The 22,324-nt window shown below is 50.9% G+C and overlaps 5 protein-coding genes across 5 annotated transcripts; 2 read left to right on the forward strand and 3 right to left on the reverse strand.

Annotated features, from left to right (window-relative positions):
• Positions 1-1,393: 1,393 nt before the first annotated feature.
• AWJ20_408 (GTP-binding protein) lies at positions 1,394-1,618 on the forward strand (the record flags this gene model as incomplete). Its single annotated transcript, XM_018881133.1, has 1 exon — positions 1,394-1,618. One exon carries the CDS (start codon positions 1,394-1,396, stop codon positions 1,616-1,618), a length of 225 nt encoding a protein of 74 aa, XP_018734647.1.
• A 2,616-nt stretch (positions 1,619-4,234) lies between these two features.
• AWJ20_409 (uncharacterized protein) lies at positions 4,235-6,804 on the forward strand (the record flags this gene model as incomplete). Its single annotated transcript, XM_018881143.1, has 2 exons — positions 4,235-5,537; positions 6,452-6,804. The coding sequence occupies 2 exons, from the start codon at positions 4,235-4,237 to the stop codon at positions 6,802-6,804; spliced, it is 1,656 nt and encodes a 551-aa protein (XP_018734648.1).
• Positions 6,024-8,324, reverse strand: MSN4 (stress-responsive transcriptional activator MSN4; the record flags this gene model as incomplete). The annotated part of the gene is made up of 1 exon (XM_018881155.1): positions 6,024-8,324. One exon carries the CDS (start codon positions 8,322-8,324, stop codon positions 6,024-6,026), a length of 2,301 nt encoding a protein of 766 aa, XP_018734649.1.
• Positions 8,325-17,428: 9,104 nt separating this feature from the next.
• Positions 17,429-18,130, reverse strand: MDH1 (malate dehydrogenase MDH1; the record flags this gene model as incomplete). The annotated part of the gene is made up of 1 exon (XM_018881166.1): positions 17,429-18,130. The coding sequence occupies one exon, from the start codon at positions 18,128-18,130 to the stop codon at positions 17,429-17,431; it is 702 nt and encodes a 233-aa protein (XP_018734650.1).
• A 1,576-nt stretch (positions 18,131-19,706) lies between these two features.
• AIM9 (Aim9p) lies at positions 19,707-21,422 on the reverse strand (the record flags this gene model as incomplete). Its single annotated transcript, XM_018881177.1, has 1 exon — positions 19,707-21,422. The coding sequence occupies one exon, from the start codon at positions 21,420-21,422 to the stop codon at positions 19,707-19,709; it is 1,716 nt and encodes a 571-aa protein (XP_018734651.1).
• Between the last annotated feature and the right edge of the window lie 902 nt (positions 21,423-22,324).

The following is a 22,324-nucleotide window of genomic DNA, read 5'->3' on the forward strand; positions in this document are numbered from 1 at the left end:
GATTGTCAGGTGAGGCTTCCGAAGATGCCGGCTGTTTCATGTCCGAGATATTCGCAATACTTTATCCATGTGGCATGCGAAACCGTTATCTAAAGATAAGAATTATCAGAATAACCAGGTTAACCTTAAGAGTCATATACACTTACTGTAAGGTAAAGTTGTATGAAAGTCGGTTAAGTTCTGGGAGTACTCGCACTTGAAGGAGGTTTGAATAAGGATTAATATTAGTAACAGATGTTTTAATATCTAAAGAATAAAACTAATTGAAAGAGCAAAATAGTACCCTTTATATAATAATTGAGAACAAGATGAAAAAGTAGAAATGAATCTTTGAGAAGAAAATAAAGAAAAGAGAATGAGGCGAAATTATTAGATGAAACAAAACATAGGTCAAATGACCAAGGAGAGGCGAGTGTGAAACGAGCCAAGACAAACTGGGAACGAAGGAAGTGGAGCAGACGACATTAGCGTCAACATGAAACTTATCAAGGAGAAGTTATAGAGAGATAAGTCGGGGAAGACGACATGAGATGCAGAAGTATGCATTTGGAGTGATGTTGAAGAGGCAGGAAGACGGCTGACATGCGGAGGTAGTCGGTAGAGGTCGGAAGATAACGGATAAGCTATTGGGAAGCTGGAATCGTGACACTGAGGCGCTGCCTCATACCTTGTGGCTCCTGCTTCGCATCGGATGGGTCATCTGCCTCCGGCGGCTGGGGCTCTGCCCCAGACCCCGTAGCTCCTGCTTCGCAGGAATTTGCTGGCACCGCCCACGCCCCGACTCGAGCGCAGCGAGAGGAGCAGCGGGGTCTGGGGCGGAGCCCCAGCCGCCGGAGGCACCACCCCCTGAATCCCCCTGAATTTTTGACGGGTTGGGGTTTGTGATAAGATAACGCAATCGCGGGTATCTGTGCATAATCAAGTGGGGCCATGCGGCGAGGGGACTGCTGCTGGGAGGTCACACGGTCCCCCTGTGGCGGGCCAGGGACGGAGAAATGCTGGGTTTTTGACACAGATGAGGAATTAGAGGTCCAGAGGAGTGGATTGAACTGGTGTTTTGGTGGGTTTGGGGTCAGAATGAGGGGGTTGAGAGCGGGAATGGTGGACAGGGTCTGCCTACTTTGCTTTGCTTCAGACCCTTGCCCTGACGCCTTTGGGGCAATGTATAAAGAAGGTTCACTTGCCACATAAATTCTTGTTCTTGACATTCGCAATATCTGGACTTGAGACTGATAAATACACAGTTTTTGGTTTTGGTTTTTGGTTTTTTTGGTTTTCTTTTTGAATTTTTGGACTTTTTTTGTCTCCAATTCATACAATTAAAACACTTTCTTTATCTTTACAAGCAGCAGCAGCACCACCACCAGTCAAACGACGACCTATCACATTTACAATGTCTGAGGCTAACAACAATTTCGCTACTACCGTTTTACCTAAAGACGACCATGCCGAGGGCAAGCAACACAGCCAAGGTCAACCTGGTATCCACCTTCCTAAGAATGCCGATGATATCAAGGAATTCTCGCAGGTTCGCAATGTCGATGCCAAGGCTTTGAACGAGCAGATTGCCAAGGCCGAACAAGAGGCCAAGGACAAGGTCAATGAGCTCTCCAAATAAAGTTGCAGTGGCACTCGCTAATCGACGAGTATCGGCTGTTTTTTTTTTGTTTTTGTTAGTTCATGTCTTTCAGCTCTACTGAACTGCCGTACTGCATATCAGTCGGTTTTTCGGTCGTCGGTCAGTCTGTCTCCAGTATCATACAACATCCGTAGCTCGTGCAATTTCCGTCTCTTATTTCAATATTTATATAACCGCTCATGCGTCTACTACTTTCTTATTCTTAGTCTTGTTATTCTTATAAAGGACATAAATGCAATAAATGCCTCCCAGTATAATCAAACTATGATATAATTTGTTACCTACCTCGTGACTCTCGTGCAGTGAAATATTTATTCACCGAATCAGCCTCTGATCCTCGAACTTCACTTCCTCCACTACACTATCCTGGACATGGGTGCTACACACGGATGTTGTACACATTTGATGTTTACACAGTTGGGTTTCTATCAACTGGCAGTCGAACATAAGCAGATCACATGAATGGATTTCTCTGCTAGCAGGTTACAATGGACGATACTGACACTGCTGTTGCTGCTGCTGCTGCTGCTGCTGCTGCTGCTGTAGCTACCAATATCTCCAGCCAGTATCAGCATCTTCCACTGTAACCACGCTTCCAAATCCACTATGATCTCTGCTGGGACCTTCTGTTTCCACTTCCCTACGCCCCATGTCCCGATAGTGTTCTCCTCGACCGGTAAGTGCCGTCCCACTCCCAGCACGGGGCGCTCAAATGATGACCTAATTCCAAACTTATCTACATTATCTGCATTCAGCTATGGAGAGAAACCGAATCTACTGACCCAGTGCCCCGTGCTTCCATTCCCTGGCTTCTACAACACCCACTAACGATATCCAGGCTGTGTTCTCCGCGTGGCCGGCCTGCCTCCGGCGGCTGGGGCTCCGCCCCAGACCCCGCTGCTCCTCTCGCTGCGCTCGAGTCGGTTCCGTCGACGGTCCTAGCAAACTCCTGCGAAGCAGGAGCTACGGGGTCTGGGGCAGAGCCCCAGCCGCCGGAGGCACAACTCCCTCCCCCGTGTATATAGCGTATAGCATGAAAAAAAAAATTACGATCAGGTGACCGGTGCGAGCACGTGATGTTGGTGAGGATGCCAGGTCAGAGGCGAGAGGTTCATCGTTTGAGGTTGACACCTAGTGCTGTTGGCGTGTTCGTGTTTGTAGTTTTTTGCATCTCGCGTGTGTGTCAATTGGTTTGTAGCGCCAGTTTAGTCGAAAATGGGTTTCCAGGACGAGTTGAGGACCCGTAATTTCAGTATATACGGTCAATGGTACGTAGCTAGAGGGGGCGATTCGTATCACCATGTTTCAGGTCCTTGTCCGTGAAAACCACCAGTTTCTGGTGTTTTGAGGGGTTAAAACGTGGTTTGGAGTCTTTTTTGGGGCTTTAGTTGTCAATTGAAATTGGTCTGGTGTGTTTTCACGGACTTCTGACCGTATCACAACTGATTCGTGACTGGTGATATGTCACGAGGATTATGAGAATGCTGCGCCTCGTGTAATAAAAAAAATTTCGTTGCGAGTTTCTTCGATCCGTACTAACGGCTGTTTTAGGATTGGCGTGCTGTGTATTTTTCTGTGTGTCGCACTCGGAATCGCCAACATCTTCCATGCCAGTATAGTAATCCTGTTCTCCATCATCTGCATGTAAGTTTGCCGTCATGGCTCCGGTTCTGTTGTGGTTTTTGTTTTTGTTTTCTGTGGTGATACCAATATCAATCAGTGTTCACTCAGCTGGATTCCCACTGAAAGTTTGTGCCAAGAACTGTATCACCACTTCCACGATTATCCACCCCAACACCACCCTCCCAAACGGTCCCCAGAATTCACGCCGCTCGCGAAGCGAGCACCACGGGGTCTGGGGCGGAGCCCCAGCCGCCGGAGGCACTACCCCCTCCCAGCATACTAACTCCCCTACCAGCGTTCAGGGTCTTATTCTAGTGTTTGTGGAGATCCCGTTCCTGCTGAGAATATGTCCTATCACCGACCGATTCAGTAACTTTATCCGGCTGTTCAATCAGAACCTTCCCCGAGCCGGATTCTACTTCGCGTAAGTGACCTCTCTTCCCACCATCTGGTCTTCCCCCGATACTAACACTCACACAGCATGGCAGCCATCCAGTACGGCTCGTGTGGCGTCATGGTCACATCTCTACTGGCCGTGGCCATCCTCCTGACCATCGCTTCTCTCTGTTATTTATTAGCCGCCCTCAAAGGCCAGGAGTTCACCAGCAGCTCCACCCTGGGCGGCGTGGGACTCGCTAGACAGATCTTGTAACCGCTTAATTAACTCCCCCCTCTCTTTACTCCTCGCGGGGGTGTGCCTCCGGCGGCTGGGGCTCCGCCCCAGACCCTGGTTGCTCCTCTCGCTTCGCTCGAGTCGGGCGTGGGGATGCAGGGACCTGGACCCTGCATGGGTGTATTTGGTTCACCCCTCCCCCAACACTGCGGCACCCCCCACGCCCGACTCGAGCGAAGCGAGAGGAGCAACCAGGGTCTGGGGCGGAGCCCCAGCCGCCGGAGGCACACCCTAGTCACGTGATTGGACCCTGGGTTTTGTCATGTTGGAGATCGGCAGGGTGAGAGTGAGTTAGAGCAATGGCACCTCCACGGCATTTTGTGAGGAAGCCGGTGGGTGTGGGTGAGGGGAGTGATAGTTGGGTGTTGAGGGTGTCGGGGTTGTTGAGGGCCAGCAGGACTGAGTCGGCTCGGATTGTTTTTGGGCTTGTGACGCCGGTTTTGGGGGCAGGTGGGAAGGAGGACGAGGAGGAAGAACTGCCGACAGTGAGCGAGATCAGGGTTGCTGAGAATGGGCAGACTGTGTTTATAGTGGTTTTAGAACGTCGATCTGGCGAGCTGATTCGTGATAAACTGCATGGGTTTTATATTGGACGAGGACATCGACTGGCAGTGGAGTTTTCCGACCGAACGACACTGGAGCAGCAGCTGCAGAACGACTTTAATAGCCTCGTTTTTCGAACCCAGCGAATTTCTCAACAGGAATCTGGTAGTGGTTTTGACACTAAGAAGAGCTCTGAATCGTTAACGGCTTCAGATGATCGGTCAACTGAAAAAGTGCCATTGACGGAAGCTGGAGTAATGGTACCGTCTGTGTCTGCAGCAGCACCAACGCTACCACCACCGGCTACTGATGCTGCTACTGATATGGAAGCGAAAACGTTTCTTGATTCGCTGAAAAGTTCGCTTCCAACGTACGTTCCATTTAAAGCGGATGCTGAGAATCGAATTGCTGTTGAGTATCCTCGCGATATCAGGACTCTTCGACTCGTGAATATGGTAGTTGAGAATGTGGTGCAGTATGGCCCGGCATTCGAACTGGCTCTTATGGACCAGCAACAAAACAATCCAGACTACGAATTTCTTTTCAATTTTGATCTCCCTTTACACATTTATTACAGATGGAAACTGGTTTCTCTCGGCAAATCACTCGGACTGTCGAAAAACGACACTCCTGGTCTCTCTCGATCGTCCGTCTCGTTGAACGATTGGCAGACCTCAACACGTCAGGGAGTTCGGTTTCCTGTTCCCATGGAACTGTATCCCAACATGAATTTTGTACCACCCTTCCCCCCCGAAACTCTCGACCGTGAAATCGACGAGTTACAAGACCGTTCCTCCTCCCCCTCCCTCGGTCCACCACCTTTCACATCCCTCACATCCACCACTGACCGAGACCGTCGAGTCCGTACTCGACCGTTTCTCGGTGAGATCCCTGCTCTTCATTTAACAGTTCTCCTTCGCTACGTTTCGTACGAACGAGGCTCCATTGCCCGAGTCATGGCATTTGCGATTGACCACGAAGCAGCAGCACCCGAAATCGTCGACCTCATTTGCACCTCCATCGAACACCCGTCCGCAACTACCCAATCGCGAATCGCCCGTCTCTTCACCATCGGCGACATCCTAGCCAACGTCGACATCGCCAGCCAGTACCACCCTCTCTTCACCACCCGCCTCCCCACCACCTTCACCCACCTCCACGCCACCCTCACCCACCTCAAACTCACCAAAGGCCGGCTCTCAGCCGACCTCTTCACTCGCCAACTGACCCAACTCCTCTCCACCTGGCGCCAACTCACGCTCTTCCCGGGCCAGCTCCTCGACCGCCTCGAAACGACGCTCGAACTGTGACAGAGGGCATGCCTCCGGCGGCTGGGGCTGCGCCCCAGACCCCCCGGCTCCTCTCGCTACGCTCGAGTCGTTTCGTCGACGGTCCCAGCAAACTCCTACGAAGCAGGAGCTACGGGGTCTGGGGCAGCGCCCCAGCCGCCGGAGGCAGTGTGTCCCTTTCGGAAGTTTAATGCATGGATGTATTGTTATAATAAATAGAGGAAGCTTCTCGTGAGCCAGCACGGAGAAGGGAGGATTAGTGGGCCGAGTCGGCAGCGAGGCCCTCGATGTAGATGTTGCGGCCGCCGCGTTTCATGTGTGTTTTGCGGTGGGCTCGCAGGTTGTCGGAGCGTGAAAAGGTGCGGTTACAGCCCGGGATGTCGCACGAGAAAGGTCGCTCTTCGGTGTGGATTTTCGAGTGTCTTTTGAGGTGCTCGAGACGGCGGAACGTTTTCATACACTCGTGACAACGGTGCGGTTTTGAAGCTCCTCCGTTCTTCAAAGGACGGCCAGGTGGGTTTTTGGGTGCGGGAAGAAATGTCCCGTCAGGCAGCATGGTTCGCGAGCTGTCGAAAAATTGGTACTGAGTCCCGCTCAAACTGTGCTGGCCAGCCAGAAGGGAATACTGGGGAGTCTCGTCGCCGTGGCCATATGAATCGTTTATCGGAGAATCAGGGCTGTTAGGAACTGAAGAGGGCTCGGATGATGTCAACGATGGGGCTGCGGAAAGTGGAGGGCTATACGATTGCACTTCCAAGGCGGCAGCAGCAGCAGCAGCGGCAGCAGCAGCGGTTGTATTAGCCGTAGTGGCAGGATTAGCAGCAGTAGGAGTCACTGATCCGGATAATGGTGCCATAACAGGTGGTGGTCCGCTGTTGATTACTGATGTTGGTGAAGAAGCAGATGACGATTTTCGTCGTCTGGAGCTGTTGTGGTTGTTGTTGTTCTCGTTATCGTCTTCTTCGTCGTGTGTCAAACTGGACGAGTTGATAGGACTGGTCTTTTTCGACACTGGCGAGCCCGAACTGTATTTTTGAGACTGTTGCTGGATGTATGCAGATGGCTTGTAAAAAGGGTTGATGCCTCCAGAAGTACCAGGAGTGTTGACCATGGTAGTGGAGCTGGTGGCACTGGATGGAGAGGTGATTTTATTAGACAGACTGCCGGAATTGGGAGTAGTGGCAGTGGATTGGAAATTTAGTTTCGACGAGAAATCGAGCTTGACGCCAGCGCCAAAATCGGTGTATCTACGAGTAGGGGTCATTGGAGTAGTAGCATTCGACTGAACACTGCCAGGATCCACAGACGACGAAGCAGACATCGAGGCCGGTGTAGCAGTGAGTGACGAGGCAGCTGATGACGACGTGTAGAATGGATTAGTACCGCCAGTGGTGCTGCTGGACGAACGATTGGCAGTGTTATAAAGGGCCCAAGCAGACGCCGAAGTAACTGATCCAGGAGTCATTAACCCAGCAGAACTGCTGTTGGAAGTGGTAGATGACGGGCTGAGAATATTGTTTCTTCGTAACGGCGTTTGAAAAGTGGGTTGTCCATAGTTGTAGATAGACGAGGTGGAATTGGATCGAACTCGTTCTACAGCCAATCCTGAAGGTGCAGAATGGCGTTTGGATGCGAGGGTCGATGACGACAAAGGAGTTGATGCCATGAGACTGGCAGGATTAAGAAAGTCATTACTGTTAAGGCGTTGGTGATGACTACCAGTACTACTAGGAACAGTGCTGACTGGCATTTGTTGGTGATGGGTATATGGAGTGGGCATACCAGTATTACCAGCAGCAATAGCAGCGGCAGCAGCAGCTGCTGCTGCAGCTGAAGCAGATGCTGAATTACCAGTACTAGGACTGGCCATTGGCAAAGAGGTGAGAGGAGGACCAGCAAGCGATGAAGAGCTAGCAGGAATAGCTGAATGAGCTAGAGCAGCTTGTTGCTGTTGTTGCTGTTGCTGCTGTTGGTGTTGTTGTTGCTGTTGTTGTTGATGGATCTGATGAAGATGCTGCTGGTGTTGTAATTGCAACTGCAATTGCTGTTGCTGGTCATCTTCAAAATACAAACCACCACCAGCAGAGGTTCGAGAACGCTCCATTTTGATTGGCGACTGACCCAATTGCAATTGACCCGAGCCGGTGCCAGAAGAAGGGCCAGGAGTGTGAGGAACCTGTTGATCAGGTAACATCAGCATTGAAGGACTAAGAGTCTCGTAGAAACCAGATGAGCCCGGGCTCTGAACATACGAACTCAACGATGGCATAGATATCGACGAGGTCATAGTCGTTGGCTGATGGTGATGTTGCTGTTGGTGATGCAGTGGCTGTTGTTGTTGGAAATGACTGCTAGCGAGCTGATGATGTTGCTGCTGTTGCTGGTGGTGCATCTGACTGGGACTCGATCCAGTGAGTCCTGCATTGTGAAGATTGTGGTGATGACTCTGATACAACGAAGTCGACGACGGGCTCGAACTGAGCAGACCAGTACCAGGACTGTAATTCGAAGATGGCGACTGATAAATCAGAGTCGATGGAGAGTTCATGTACGACATAGTAGACCTAGCACTTTATAACTATACTCTACTGTAAGCAAAAAGAACAAAGTGCCGTAACCCTAGTACTAGAGAAACAACACTGATGATGAAAAATGAAAAATGAAAAATGTACCAAAAAGATACCAAAAAAGAGCCAAAAAAACAAGAATTAACACTCAATTCCTGCCGTGACTCGGAACTCTGACTTTTAAATCTAACAATTGACTCTTCACTTCTCTGACAACTGCTCTGATAACTGGGTGAAAAGTCCTTTGATAACTGCTGCTGAAGTGCTAAAGACAAGCCAGTTGCAATATCACTCGTTCCAAAACAAATCCGTTCGTAGGCTAACTAACGTTTGCAGCGAACCACTAACGAAAGAGCAAAAAAAAGGGAACCAAAAAAAAAAAAGGACAAGAAAAAAAAACTGTTATAAGATAAACGAGTGAGGGAGAGGGGGGGAAAAAAAGGTGCGATCCAAGCGGTATTAGTAGTTTCGCAAGCAGCTGCAGTGCACTAGTGAAATAAAGGTTTACAAGCGAAAAAGCGAAAGAAGCAAAAAAAGCACTGGCAGCAGCCCCGACCGACATCAGCAGCAGCCGGTGATGCAGCATCTGGCGCCGATATAAATTAATAACTGCAGCGACCGACACCAGTCCCGTTCCACTAAACACCTCGCGGACAGCCCCTCATCGCCAGCCCAACCACCACAGAAGCAGCAGCAAGCAGCACCTCACTCGTCGTACGACACCACCCGTCCCGCAGCACTATCTGCCGCTGGTGCTGCAACTGTCGCAGCTCAACAGCACCGGCCGGCGGTCCATCAGATCAACCAGATCTGACCGGGTGGTTGTCAGGCACCGGTTCGGTGGGTGATGGGCCTGCTAGATTGGTGGGTAACAGGCACCTCTTACCTCTGAAACCGCGCCCGTTGCTTTTTCTGCACCCACTAATGTACACAAACACCGTTGCTTTTTGTCACGCGTCGCATCGACGTGACGCGTGCCCCGCATGGGGGGTTGGGGTGTGCCTCCGGCGGCTGGGGCTCCGCCCCAGACCCGGGCTGCTCCTCTCGCTGCGCTCGAGTCGGGTGTGGGGCCCCCCTCACCCACTTACCTCAAAAGTGTCCAGTTTAGGAGGGGACCCCGCGCCCGACTCGAGCGCAGCGAGAGGAGCAACCCGGGTCTGGGGCGGAGCCCCAGCCGCCGGAGGCACACCCCGTCCCGTGTAGTGGTCAGGTCCCCCCACCGCGTAGCGAGGTGGGCGGCTGCGGTGACGATAATATTCGGAGTACGCGAGCCCCGATTCGAACGTGAGTTAGACACGTTAATTAATTTAAAATTTTACGGTTTGGGCAATTTTAATTAGCAGCTGCAGCCCCGGCAGAGGCAGTAAACCAGCCGCCAGCAGCAGTAGCGCCAGCAGAGGTAGTGGCAGCAGCAGCAGCAACAGGCCCGGCCCGTTCGGACGGTTGCCGGCGTGTCGCAACAGAGTTTGCCAACGGCGCGGCAGGCCTAAACCTTGTTTTCGAACGGGCTGCTGGCAGCTGTTGGCTGGGCTAACTTAGTTTTCGGGCCCCGATTGATTAACCCCTGGTGCTGCTGCTGGTGCTCTGCTGCTGGTGCTCTGCCGCTGACGCCATTGACAGCTGATTAGCTCAGAGCCACGGCTGCTGGTAGACTGGTCATCCGGCAGGCCAATGGCATTGCCTTGCCCGTCCTGCTACTGCCACCGTCAATTCTGGCCGATTTCTGCTCTCTGGCGTCTGTTGTTTTTGTTGTTGTTGTTGTTGATTTCTGGTGTTGCTGGGACAGCCGGGCTGACCACGAGGTCGCCGGTCAGACGCCTGCTCCGCTAGCTAAGGCTGTTTTGTTTGTTTACAGGCCCCCCTCGTCGTCCTCTAGCGGCAGCCGCCAATTCATCACGAACTGGTCGCGCTCACTCTGCTCCGCTCGGCACTGCCGCTGCTGCTGCTGCTGCTGGTTTGTTATTATTGGCATACCTCGTGCTGTGTTACCGTGTTTCACTCTTGTCTCACATCTGCCCTGACGCCCTGCACCTGTGCATGTGGGCTGCACCATTATTATTTGCTAAACATAGCATCTGCAGGCATGCCGTTGCCCTGGCAGGGCCTCCGATCCAGGCCCTTTGTCTCTGCATGAAACGCGGAGGGCCACTTGGGGGTGTCGGGGGTGTGCCTCCGGCGGCTGGGGCTCCGCCCCAGACCCCGGTTGCTCCTCTCGCTGCGCTCGAGTCGGGCGTGGGGTGGCCCTCGTTGCTGGCTGAGGAGCGGTGCGGTGGGTGGGGTAGAGCGCGGTGCGAGGAGGGGTGGGTGGTGAGCCAAGAGCAAGCGCGCGCTAGTGCTGCTGCTGCTGGCGAATTTAGCGTCTCGCGTGGAACCTCGTCCGATCTGAACGCGTTTTTTTTCCCTCCCCCGCCGCCAACCCCAGCCCACAAATCTTCAACCCCTCCCCCTCCACCTCCCCCCTCCAACGACTCGAGCGAAGCGAGAGGAGCAACCCGGGTCTGGGGCGGAGCCCCAGCCGCCGGAGGCACAGCCCCGGGCCCCCCACCTGCCTCCGGCGGCTGGGGCTCCGCCCCAGACCCCGTGGCTCCTGCTTCGCAGGAGTTTTTAGGGGGACGGACCGCCGTAACGACTCGAGCGGAGCGAGAGGAGCAGCCAGGGTCTGGGGCGGAGCCCCAGCCGCCGGAGGCATACCCCCCACCCGTGTGATTGGCGAGCCAGCCACCGGAGATAGGATTTAGGTTGGGTGGGTCTGCGACGCGAATCGGTCGCGAGCAGCCGTGTGGGAACGGTGGGAGTGCGGAAGTGAGCTGCAATAACTAATTTACTTTTCCGAGCCAGGTGCAGAAGGTTTTTCGTGAGACCGTTTGCTGATTGATTGACTGAGTGAGCGACTGAGTGAGGGGCACCGGTGGTGGTTTCATGTCCGAGAGACAGCTGAAACGAACCTGCCTGCGCCGCTGGTGGTGGGGTGGTGATGGGTTTGGAGAAAAGAGCGCGAGAATGGCCCGTCGAGTGAAAAAGGAAAGGAGGAATCGAAGTGCGTCGGTCTGAGGTTGATCCTATTCCGGTTTGAAAGCAGAATCTGCTTGTGTTTCTGCTACCTGAGTCTGCTGCTGAGTCTGCTGCTGCTGCTGCTGCTTCTGCAGCTTCTGTTTCCGATGCTGCTACCGTGGAACTTCAGACGCTGGTGCTGCTGCTGCTGCTGCTGTGAATGGTTCTCTGGAAGGAGCAGCAGCATCAGAGACGCAGCTGAGATCGGGTGTTTCAGCTATCGGGAAAAACTCTTCACCAGTCGCAGCAGAGCTAGAGCGGATCAGACCAGTGCAGCGAGCATCAGTCGTACAATGCAAGCAACCAAGGAAACGAGCTACTGGTGCGCCATGCGACCTGCGACTGCGACCTGCAACCCGTGAAAAACAACAATGGCCACTCAAAAGACCATCCGGACCTACAGTCAATCTCCCGTCTCCCACTCTATTTTGTTTTCCGACGCTCTTTCCGTTGGTCCGTCATCCCCCCTCCCTCCTCGAGCGCAGCGAGAGGAGCAACCAGGGTCTGGGGCGGAGCCCCAGCCGCCGGAGGCACACCCCCGCCGCCAGCGTGCAAAAAGCCGTTAAACGGATCTAACCCAGGACAGGGCGGTGCGGAGAAACTGGTGTCTCGATTGTTTGTCACAAACAGAGTGCAACAAGGGTGTCAGTTTAATCAACATCGGGCCTAGCACTTCTCGGCTGGTGCTGGCGGACAATGGGCCGAGTTGGCTACCCGGGTCCGAAACAAGACCACCACCTCCACCACCACCTTAATTTTGTAACAGACATGCGACCTGGCAGGGTGCTGGGGGTGGGGGTATGCCTCCGGCGGCTGGGGCTCCGCCCCAGACCCTGGTTGCTCCTGCTTCGCAGGAGTTGGCGTGGACCCAGGGGGGTAGCTAGTGGGGACCGGGTGGGAAACCGAGGGCGAACCCGACTCGAGCGCAGCGAGAGGAGCTACCAGGGTCTGGGGCGGAGCCCCAGCCGCCGGAGGCACACCCCCGTCGCCGAGTGAGCCTCCCACGGCCTGGCGGGCCGGTAGTTGCCTATCGGGGCGTACAAAGCCTATGTGCGTTAACCTTGGCCGCATTTATCGACAGGGGCCAAGACATGGCCCCCTGCGTCTCGGCCGCAGCTGCTGCTCTGGGTCCGAAAAGGTATCAGGTCCGGAAAACAAACAAACACGCATGTTTTCTTCAAAAGTGCCAGATACGACTGTTGCTGCTTCAGGCGATGCTGCTGCCGCTACTGCTGCTGCTGAGATTAGCTAATGGAGCTCCATCGCGTCCTATCTGTGGTAGCAGACCCTGCATGCACTGGATCGAGATGTCCCGCCGATCGGTGCGTTGCAGACGGGCTCTCGCGATAGGACTCGATCGACTTCTCCCAGATCCATTATTATTATTTTTATTATCGTCATTTATTATCTAATAATAGCCGCTGCTGCTGTTGCCGCTTCTGATTGTTCTCTGGCAGATATTATTTTGCTGCATCTTTCGGCACAGGTCTCGGCAGCATCGACCTGTTTCTAGCGGGCTGCGTCCAGGTACCAGGGGAGGGGGGGTCTGCCTCCGGCGGCTGGGGCTCCTCCCCAGACCCTGGTTGCTCCTCTCGCTGCGCTCGAGTCGGGCGTCAGGGTCCCTGTGAGCTGTATATTCAGGGTCCAGGGCCAGCTGCCATCCCCACGCCCGACTCGAGCGCAGCGAGAGGAGCAACCAGGGTCTGGGGCGGAGCCCCAGCCGCCGGAGGCACACCCCGACCCCCCAGGAAAACCCTCCAGGAGACCACAGGATCCCTTCCGAATCCGTCGGGTTCGAGCCCATCCACCGTATTTAATGGACCGAAAAAGTTGCCTGTTTGGGTTTCCAGGCCGAGAAAGAGAAAGAGGGGTGGGTGCCAGATGGTCGGGATAGGCTTTGTTTCGCTTGCTGTTTCGGCAGTTGGCATCGGGTTTGTTGGCATGGTTATTTTTTTCTTTTCTTGTTGTGCTTTCGTAGTTGTAACAGTGGTAGTAGGTAGTAGGTAGTAGGTAAGAGTCTTTTTTGGTGGTAAATTGAATGAAATGATGCGATGTAATGCTATGTCATGCGATGTCATGCTGTTGCAGAGTAGACTACGAGTGTTTTTGGGGTCAGGACCTGTAGGTCGGTCACGATCGCTGGTTCAAGTAATTACTTCCCGATCTGTATGCACCATGTCCCATTTCGAGGTACGATAAAAGGGGGCCCCTGAAACATCCTAACCTAGCCGCAGCCAACCATAATAATATTATTAATTTTAAAAATAAGCTATCATGTCGTCGGCAAAAATATCCACCGCAATCAGCTCCATGCGCTGGGTTTATTATCAAGCCTTTCATAATACCATCACTAGCAACATTAATAATAATAAAATAAATCCATCGCTAGCAACTTTGATAAAATAATAAAATAATACCATCGCTAGCAACATTTTAATAATAGTGAAATAAATCCATCGCTAGCAACATTAATAATAATAAAATATACCATTGCAAATAATAAACTAGTTTGGTCCTATCGGAGGTAAAATTAAAAGTGAAATGAAATAATAATCCATACGAGGATGAAAGCCGCGATGACGACGTGTCATGGTAAACAAACGAGTGAAATAAAAAAGATACTAAAAAACAAACGTGACTGATAAAATAAAAATAAAAAGTGAATGAAAAAAAAAAAATATTATATTTATTGCATCACTCGAAACAGAAAATCTTCCCTGGATCGAACATCCAATCTGACTCTGCAGAGGTGCCAAGTCGTGCCAAATCACATGTCGAAGCTTCCCCTGGATATCGCCTGCACCGCTCCATCCCAGACATGTTCCGCCTCCTCACCGGGTCCTCGTGGTCCGCTCCAGATCCAGATCCAGATCAGATTCCACGCCGTTGGGCTCCAACGCTCTCTGACCCTTGTCTTGGGGCTGTCTGCCTCCGGCGGCTGGGGCTCCGCCCCAGACCCCGCGGCTCCTCTCGCTTCGCTCGAGTCGGGCGTCGGGGGGGCCCTCCTGGCTGGATTCTAGTATGTGGACAAGACGAGTGGAGCCGTAGACGGTGACGACTCGAGCGGAGCGAGAGGAGCAGGGGGGTCTGGGGCGCAGCCCCAGCCGCCGGAGGCAGGCCCGTCAGAGAAGAGTTGTAGTTTACCCCCTCGCGGATATATGTGCTGCCGGTGCCATTCTCTGGGGAGGCCAAGCGGAGAATGAAGATGTGAACACAGGAATAGTGATGGCAAAATGTGTTGAATAATTAGGCAGTGGACGATATGAAGAATAGTGTGGTGAGGTGAGGACAGTCTTCATGGGCAGTAGGTTCGCTGAAACTGGGGAAAGTGAAGGATGAGACTCGAGGACGAGTCGTCAGCGATTAACGTGACGAACGAAGAAGGAGCCTTCTTGTCAAGTGCGTGAGGTTATCGGGCTATAGGAGAAAGACATTTTCCGCCAACAAAATAAGACGCAGTAAATAGGAACCCTCAAAAAGAACGAGTGTAACCTGTAGAAGTAATTATTAGATACTCCACATAGTAGTAGCAGATGGCTCATATTTATCCACTCTTTTGGTTAATTTGTCGTCATAAGATAACTAATCTTAGTATCCAGCTGTAGTATCATGCTGAAGAGAGCGGGAGTAAGTTCGGACAATATCTGTTGAATTCCATGGAAATAAAGTCCAATGAAGCAAAAGGTGTAGGGTCGTGATGTGTCACTCTGAGAAATACAAAAATATGACATCGGACTTGTATTGAGTAAGAGAGCTTTGACTTGTGTATAGTGGGTGAGAGTTCCTGTGTGAACGAGATTGTTCAAGACCAACCAGTGAAGTGATGACTGGCCAGGCCATGATTCCTGAATTGTATACTGGAATGGGGAAATGCTCTTTGTAGTATTATTGAAATGGTAACAGCAAATCAGTTGCTTCATGAAAAAGAGATACAATGCCTGGAACAGCGGTGGTGAACTGGTCGCTTCATCAACGCTATTAAACATTCTAACCAGCTTGAACCAATAAAGGGAATTCTTGGGGTACATTGGTATAAGTATGTACTTCATATATAAAATGTACACAATCTGCAGTAAAGGAAACCGCGTACGATGCGGTGATCTATCAGAGAAGACTCGGTAAAGTCCTTTGATTCGTCTTTCCAAAGGGCGCTTAATTACACAAGTCAAGCTACTACCGGCCGCTGAAAATAGTAGAATAGCGCGATTGGTTGGAAGTAATAGTCGGGACATTCCGCCCATTGCATGAACCAAGCCCTCCCGACCAGAGGGAAATTTCATTCTTCACTCTTGTGTGTATGAGCCCAACTCTTGTGACCTACTCTTGTGACCTGTGTGAAAAAACAATACTCACTGAGGTCACAACTAAGTGGAGATATTAGTTTGGATATTCTTCTGGAGAGTTATTGCATGAACCATCTCACGCTGCGGTTGTAAAATAAAGTATGAGCAACTGGGGCTATTTGTTACCCGGTGTTTATCCAACTTCCATCTCGCGAATGCTCGTAGCTGAGCATTTCCTTTTTGGTTCTTATTTTTCAGTTGAGATTAGGTCATCTAGGTTATTTCAGGATCTACACAAGCAAGCAGACTTCTTTTTCTCAGTATTTCGGTAAGAATCTTGCAACTTCCTAAATTAAAAGATTACCCGGCATTATCAATTGAACCCTAACATCGGTGTTTCTGTCGCCAGTCCAGATTTTCCACCGAGCCAAGAGCCCATATGACCGGGTAAATATTAGTTAAAGAGACCGGCTGAAGACCCTAATTATATCAGCTCATCTTGAAAAGATATATTAATGAGTTCTACCTTGAAATGCTACTTTGAATTCGACCGAATGAAGGTATTAGTCGGGATAGCCCATACACTCTTGGCTACAAGCGCCAAATCCAAACCAACCACCCCAGCCAGGCCCATGGCTTGGCGCGAAGGAAATACCAATTAGAGCCATTAGTTGGTGACATTACTCTTTGATCCTGGGCCTGAACTACTGTATTTAGGCAGGAATCGATAATGTTAACATGTGACCTGGGTCCGTTAAGGGTTACCCGGAATTTAATTTCATATGCACACATGGTAAAAAATCATTTTTTAAATATCACTTTTTCTGATTCAAGAGAAAGTCAGCGATATTCATACGACCGGTTGGAAATTCTTTGAAAACACGATCTGCTTGACATTTTGGCTTGGTCTTGGCATCTTGGAGACTTCATTACAGGCCTAATTACACCATCTGTAAATATTAGTCAGAAAAATATTGACCACAAAAGCTAACTTCATACCACTTGGCAGAGAAGTTTTCAATCGCAGTTAGCCAGAAATATCAGTCAAGATGTTAATCATGGACAGTTTAGTGCATGATTCAAATCATACGGTAACCTGGATTTGCTAATATCTACAAAATAACTCGGGCAGGATTTTTGCTGGTCCAGGTGTTACCCGGTTTAGACGACCCCTGAAGTCCGGAGTTGTGTGACCTTTGCATTTTATGTATATACATTGCATTTCATATCCCACATATAATGATTGATCAGTTTATTTTATAGCGGTGAAAATAATAGTCCACTAATAATTGTCTGAAAAGTTTTGATTCCTGAATTATTTTCAAGCCATGACGTATATTAGTAGTCAGAAGATGCTATCGGCGGGAAAATAGCTGTGAGCCAAAGCAGCTGAAACCGGACATCATCTTTAATAAAATACCAGTTGATCTGATAGCAAGAGATATTTGTCTGGAAAATTATTTTCACAAGTCAACCCAAGCAAACTGCCCAGGAATACCAGTTAAATACAGTCGGCTGGATTCATCAGAGTAAACCAATATCACCGAATCCGATTTTACGGAAGTACAGTCAGAACGGTTGATATCACAAACTAAATCGCACAAAGACCCCCTGAAATATTTTCACAGACACCCCGACGCCCGACTCGAGCGAAGCGAGAGGAGCAACCAGGGTCTGGGGCGGAGCCCCAGCCGCCGGAGGCAGCAACCACAGCACCAGTAAAGTATCTTTTATTTGTTACGGATCAGTAGAGACGTCGTTTAAGGGTTTTGGGCGACAAAGTCCTTACCCTTCTTGATGTTCTTGACAAGGTCGACCTTGGCAGCAGCGACGAGCTTCTCCTCGAGGTCGTTGAGGGGACCAAGAGGGTGGATCTCCTCGACACCGTTAGGGCCAAGAGTGACCTTGGAAGAGAAGAAGTCGATACCCTCGTCCTTGAAAAGAGGAGACTCGACGAAAGTAGGCTCGACAACGTCCTTCTCGCCCTTGATGGCACGGAGAATGGAAGAAGTGAATCTAGCACCGGCTTGAGCCATGGACAAAGTAGCAGAACCAGCACCGTCCTTGGCCTTGACAACCTCGTCACCACCGAATTGGATACGGTTAATGAGCTTGTCAAGAACCTCACCAGAAATGTTAGGGTGGTTGGATTGGGAGATAAGAGGGACAATGGTGACACCAGAGTGACCACCAACAACAGTGACCTCCTCGTTATCAGGAGAAGTACCTTGGACCTCGGAGATGAAACGAGAGGCACGGACAACATCCAAAGTAGTGACACCAAACAAACGCTTGGGGTCGTAAACACCCTTGGACTTCAACACCTCGGCGACAATAGGAACAGTCGAGTTAACAGGGTTGGAGATAATAAGGACAAAAGCCTTGGGAGAAACATCACCAATAGCCTTGGCCAAGTCACGGACAATAGAAGCGTTGGTGTTGAACAAATCGTCACGAGTCATACCAGGCTTTCTGGGGACACCAGCAGGGATAACGACAATCTCGGCACCCTTAAGAGCCTCCTCAATGCCGCCCTTCTCAGGAGTGTAACCAGCAACAGTGGAGTTGGTGTTAATGTGAGACAAATCGGCAGCGACACCGGGGGTTCCTCTCAAATCGTACAAAGAAAGATCACTGACATTCTTGTTCAACTTGAGCAAAAGAGACAATGGTTGACCAATACCACCAGCAGCACCGAGAACGGCGACCTTAGTGGCCTGACTTGTTAGATCCGGGTCCGGGTCCGGGTTTCGGGGTCGGGGTACGTGGGACCGGGTTCTGCCTCCGGCGGCTGGGGCGCTGCCCCAGACCCCGTTGTGCTCGCTTCGCGAGCGACTTGGGGATTGACGGTAGTGTCGGGAGAGTTGAGGGAGTTCGGGGTGAAAAGAGAAAGGGTGGATTGGGTGGTAAACCGGAATTGGAACTGTAGTTGCAATTTGTGTGAGCTGGAGCTGAAAACCACACCAACCAAACCACCGATCCGAAACCTGGTGAACTTGACCGAAAAACCATAAAAAATAGAAACCCCCCGGTCAATGGCACTCCAGCCACACACCACCAACCAATTCTACCCCACCAGAGCCCTCACGAGCCAGAAACCCCCAACTCACACCACCCCGACACCGCTCGCGAAGCGAGCACAACGGGGTCTGGGGCAGCGCCCCAGCCGCCGGAGGCACAAACCCCCCTCCAAAATTCACCAGAGACTTACGTTGTAAGAAGTGGAAGAGAAAGCTCTTCTTTGAATGGGTCTGAAAGCACGGACGAAAGACATTTTGGCAATTGGCAGGTGATTCGGCTACTGTGGAGAAAGAGAAGAAAGAGAAGAAAGTGAAAACCCTCAGCACCTGCCGGCTGTTATATATGCATGTGCCTGTTTGTTTCTGCCGTGCCGAGTGAAAAATCCACCCGACATTCTCCCCCTCTCCCGCTGCATCTCTCCCCCAACCCGTTCTTTCTGCTGATTGGCTCTCTTACTGGGTTCGGGTCCCCTTGCCCGGGTGGACCCTGTCGATCTCTCAGGGGGTGGTGGTCTGCCTCCGGCGGCTGGGGCTCCGCCCCAGACCCTGGTTGCTCCTCTCGCTGTGCTCGAGTCGTTTCTGGGGGGTCCCCGGCACACGACTCGGTTGGTACCGGGTCTGGGGTGACTGAGAGCAGTACTGAAACCCCAGGATCATAGCAATCTCCTGCGACGTAGGAGCCACGGGGTCTGGAGCAGAGCCCCAGCCGCCGGGGGCAGCACCGGAACCCCAGTCAGGTTTGTAGAGGGCCAGAACCCGTTTTCTGTGGAGGTTGGATTAAACAGGGCAAGGGTAGACCTGGACCCTGTCGATCACTCAGGGGGTGAAGCTCTCTATGGGTGGTGAATTCTGTGGTGTAAGTTGGTTTTTGGGGATAGGGAGGCACAGATCTCCTGCGAAGCAGGAGCCACGGGGTCTGGGGCAGCGCCCCAGCCGCCGGAGGCAGGACAGAAGCCCCAGGAACGGAGAGAGACACAGAAAAAGAAGGTTTTAGTATATTTACAGGGGAGAGAGGTGGTTAGACGGAGAAGGGACGAGCGAATTCGTAGTTGCCGTTGTCTTTACGGACGAGGGTACCTTCGCCGAGGAGCTGTTCAAAGAGGTTGATGGGTACCCAGCCTCGGGTCTCGAGGAAGGGGTTGTTGAGGACGTGCTTGCTCCAGGCGTCCATGTCTTGGACATAGGCGTCGAGCTGGGCTTGGGTGTACTCCACGGGGAAAGGACGGTCCAGAGTCAGGAATTGCCATTCTTGAGCCAATCGAAGGATGTCATAGTCGAGATCGATGTAATCTTTCGATGGAACGAGTGTGTTGTGTGCGGTTTGAACGAGCTCTTGACGGCGTTTGATGGTGGGGGAGAAGGCAGGGAACAATTCGGGTTTGGTTTGTTTGAGAAGGAATTCAAACGCAAACTGGTTCTGGGTCATAACAATGAAATGGTCTACAGCTCGTTTGTCTGCGTCAGATAAGGTCTCATAGTCGGGGATATCTTCTTTCTTGAAAATCTTAGGTCCTTTATGCTTTACAAAGGTGGGTGCTCCATGAAGAAGGAAAGGACGAATCGAGGTTCCTTCGAGATCCAATAAATACGATTTGACAGGATCGGTTCGGTGGATGATATTGATAGGGTTGAGATCAGGATCGTGTAAACGAGGAGCTGTGATTTCAGGTGATAATTCTTCAGCTTCAGCGTCAAAAAGAACTTGGGAAGTACGAGCAAATCTCTCAAAAGTAGCTAGAGCTTTCTCAAGATCGGTCTTGAACTCGACGTTTTCAGCAGTACTGGGGTCGGCAAGAAGTTCCTGGACATATGCAATTTGCGCATTGCCCAAATCACCGAGATAGTCGTTAATTGAAGTCCAAGGACCACGGAACTCGGCAGCACTGGCAGCAGTCTTGCCTTTCCAGAACCGACCCTCAACAGTGGGTCCGATTCTGTATCTATCAACGAGATCAGGATCAGTTTCTCCTTCATATGGTAAATCGGACTGGTATTCAGAAGCAACATCCTCTGTGAAATACAAACTGCCGTATTTATTGAACTTAGTTTCAGCAATTTGGCCAAACAGATCAACAACTGGTTTAATGATACTGCTCTTGGCCTTGATATCACTGGATCCGGGATGCCATTGTTTCATAAGCGAGTCTCCACTAACAAAATCCATAATCTGGTATTCTGATTGAAGACGATTATCTTTAGTAGGAGACCATGAAACGACCGATGGCATAAGAACATTGTGTTTCTTCTTGAGAAAGTCCATAGTAGCCACCTCGCTCTGCATACGGGCCTTTCTATACTCAGGGAATCCAATTGAGTACGGAATACGAAGAGCATATGATCGTCCATCGACTAAATCCACTCGATAGATCTTATTATGTTTACCTTCATGATACGGAGCAATCGTCTTGATTTGCAATTCCGCATTTGACGGCGATTTCTGTAGGTAGTCGACTTTCTCGCGCAAAACGTCTGCCAATCCTCGCAACGAGAATTTGGTCTCTCTAGCAGCCCTCTGTTTCTCATCGTCAACCAACCATCTGCCCCAAGTATACTTGAAAAAGTTCTTAGTATCAACCGAGTTGAGATCACTATCATTCAATGAAACCTTCAAAATATCCTCCTCATTTCGACGAACCGCCGACGACGACAGCTGTCGCGCCCACAAACTCGCACTCGCAACACTGCCGCTACGACCACTTCGCAATCCACTCAAAACAGCCCGGTTTCGCAACATTTCTATCCAAAATCTATCAATTCTCGTCACCTCTTGTCTTGCGATAACGGCCCTTGCTCAGCAACCATCCCCGATAAATATTACCAAGCGGTATTAGGGCATATCACGTGATCTGGTTTATGGGGGGTTGGGTCGGCCTCCGGCGGCTGGGGCTCCGCCCCAGACCCCGTGGCTCCGCCCCAGACCCCGTGGCTCCTCTCGCTTCGCTCGAGTCGGGCGAGGGGGTTCCAGGAAGTGTGGGGTCGGCTGATGGTGTTTGGAGAGTGGGTTTCTGGGGGATTGAGGGTGTATGTTAGAGGAGCACTGAGGCTTCCTGAACATGTCCTTTTTGCAGAAAACACAAAATATATTTTTCTTCTGGATATTCAATCCCTTGATTTTGATATTAAAACTCCAATTGAGCCTCTGCTTTACTTTGTACAGTGACTGAAAAAAGTTGTTGAGCTGAAGGTTTCACCGGTAAGGCCCCAAGGACCACCAGCTGAGGCACTTGAGTTCGCCAGCTGAGTTCTTACTGAGACTTCTGAGATTATCCATTGCAACAGTAGCCTCAAAATTAAATACTTTCGATGTTAAATATCACTGTAAACTGACTTGTATCACAGCTCGGCGCCAGAGGACCACGAGTTAATTGTGAGGTAGAACAGGCTACTTTGGTTGCGAAACAAGTCGGAAAACTCTAAGACCACTATTATTTCATGTCTTCGTTTCTCCACCATCTTTTAAGGAATTTAAAGGCAGTTTATTAATTTCTATTCAAATATTCATTCACAATTTCCATAGACAGCAAAATCTGCAAAATGCAATTTCCTGTAAACAGTATAATCAGGGGGGCTTGCATATGCATCTGCTACAGAAAAGTCACTGAGCACTATTCTCACTGGTATCCCTCTGTGGTTCTT

Source organism: Sugiyamaella lignohabitans, chromosome A (genome assembly GCF_001640025.1).
Source record: "Sugiyamaella lignohabitans strain CBS 10342 chromosome A, complete sequence".
Lineage (NCBI taxonomy): Eukaryota > Fungi > Ascomycota > Dipodascomycetes > Dipodascales > Trichomonascaceae > Sugiyamaella > Sugiyamaella lignohabitans.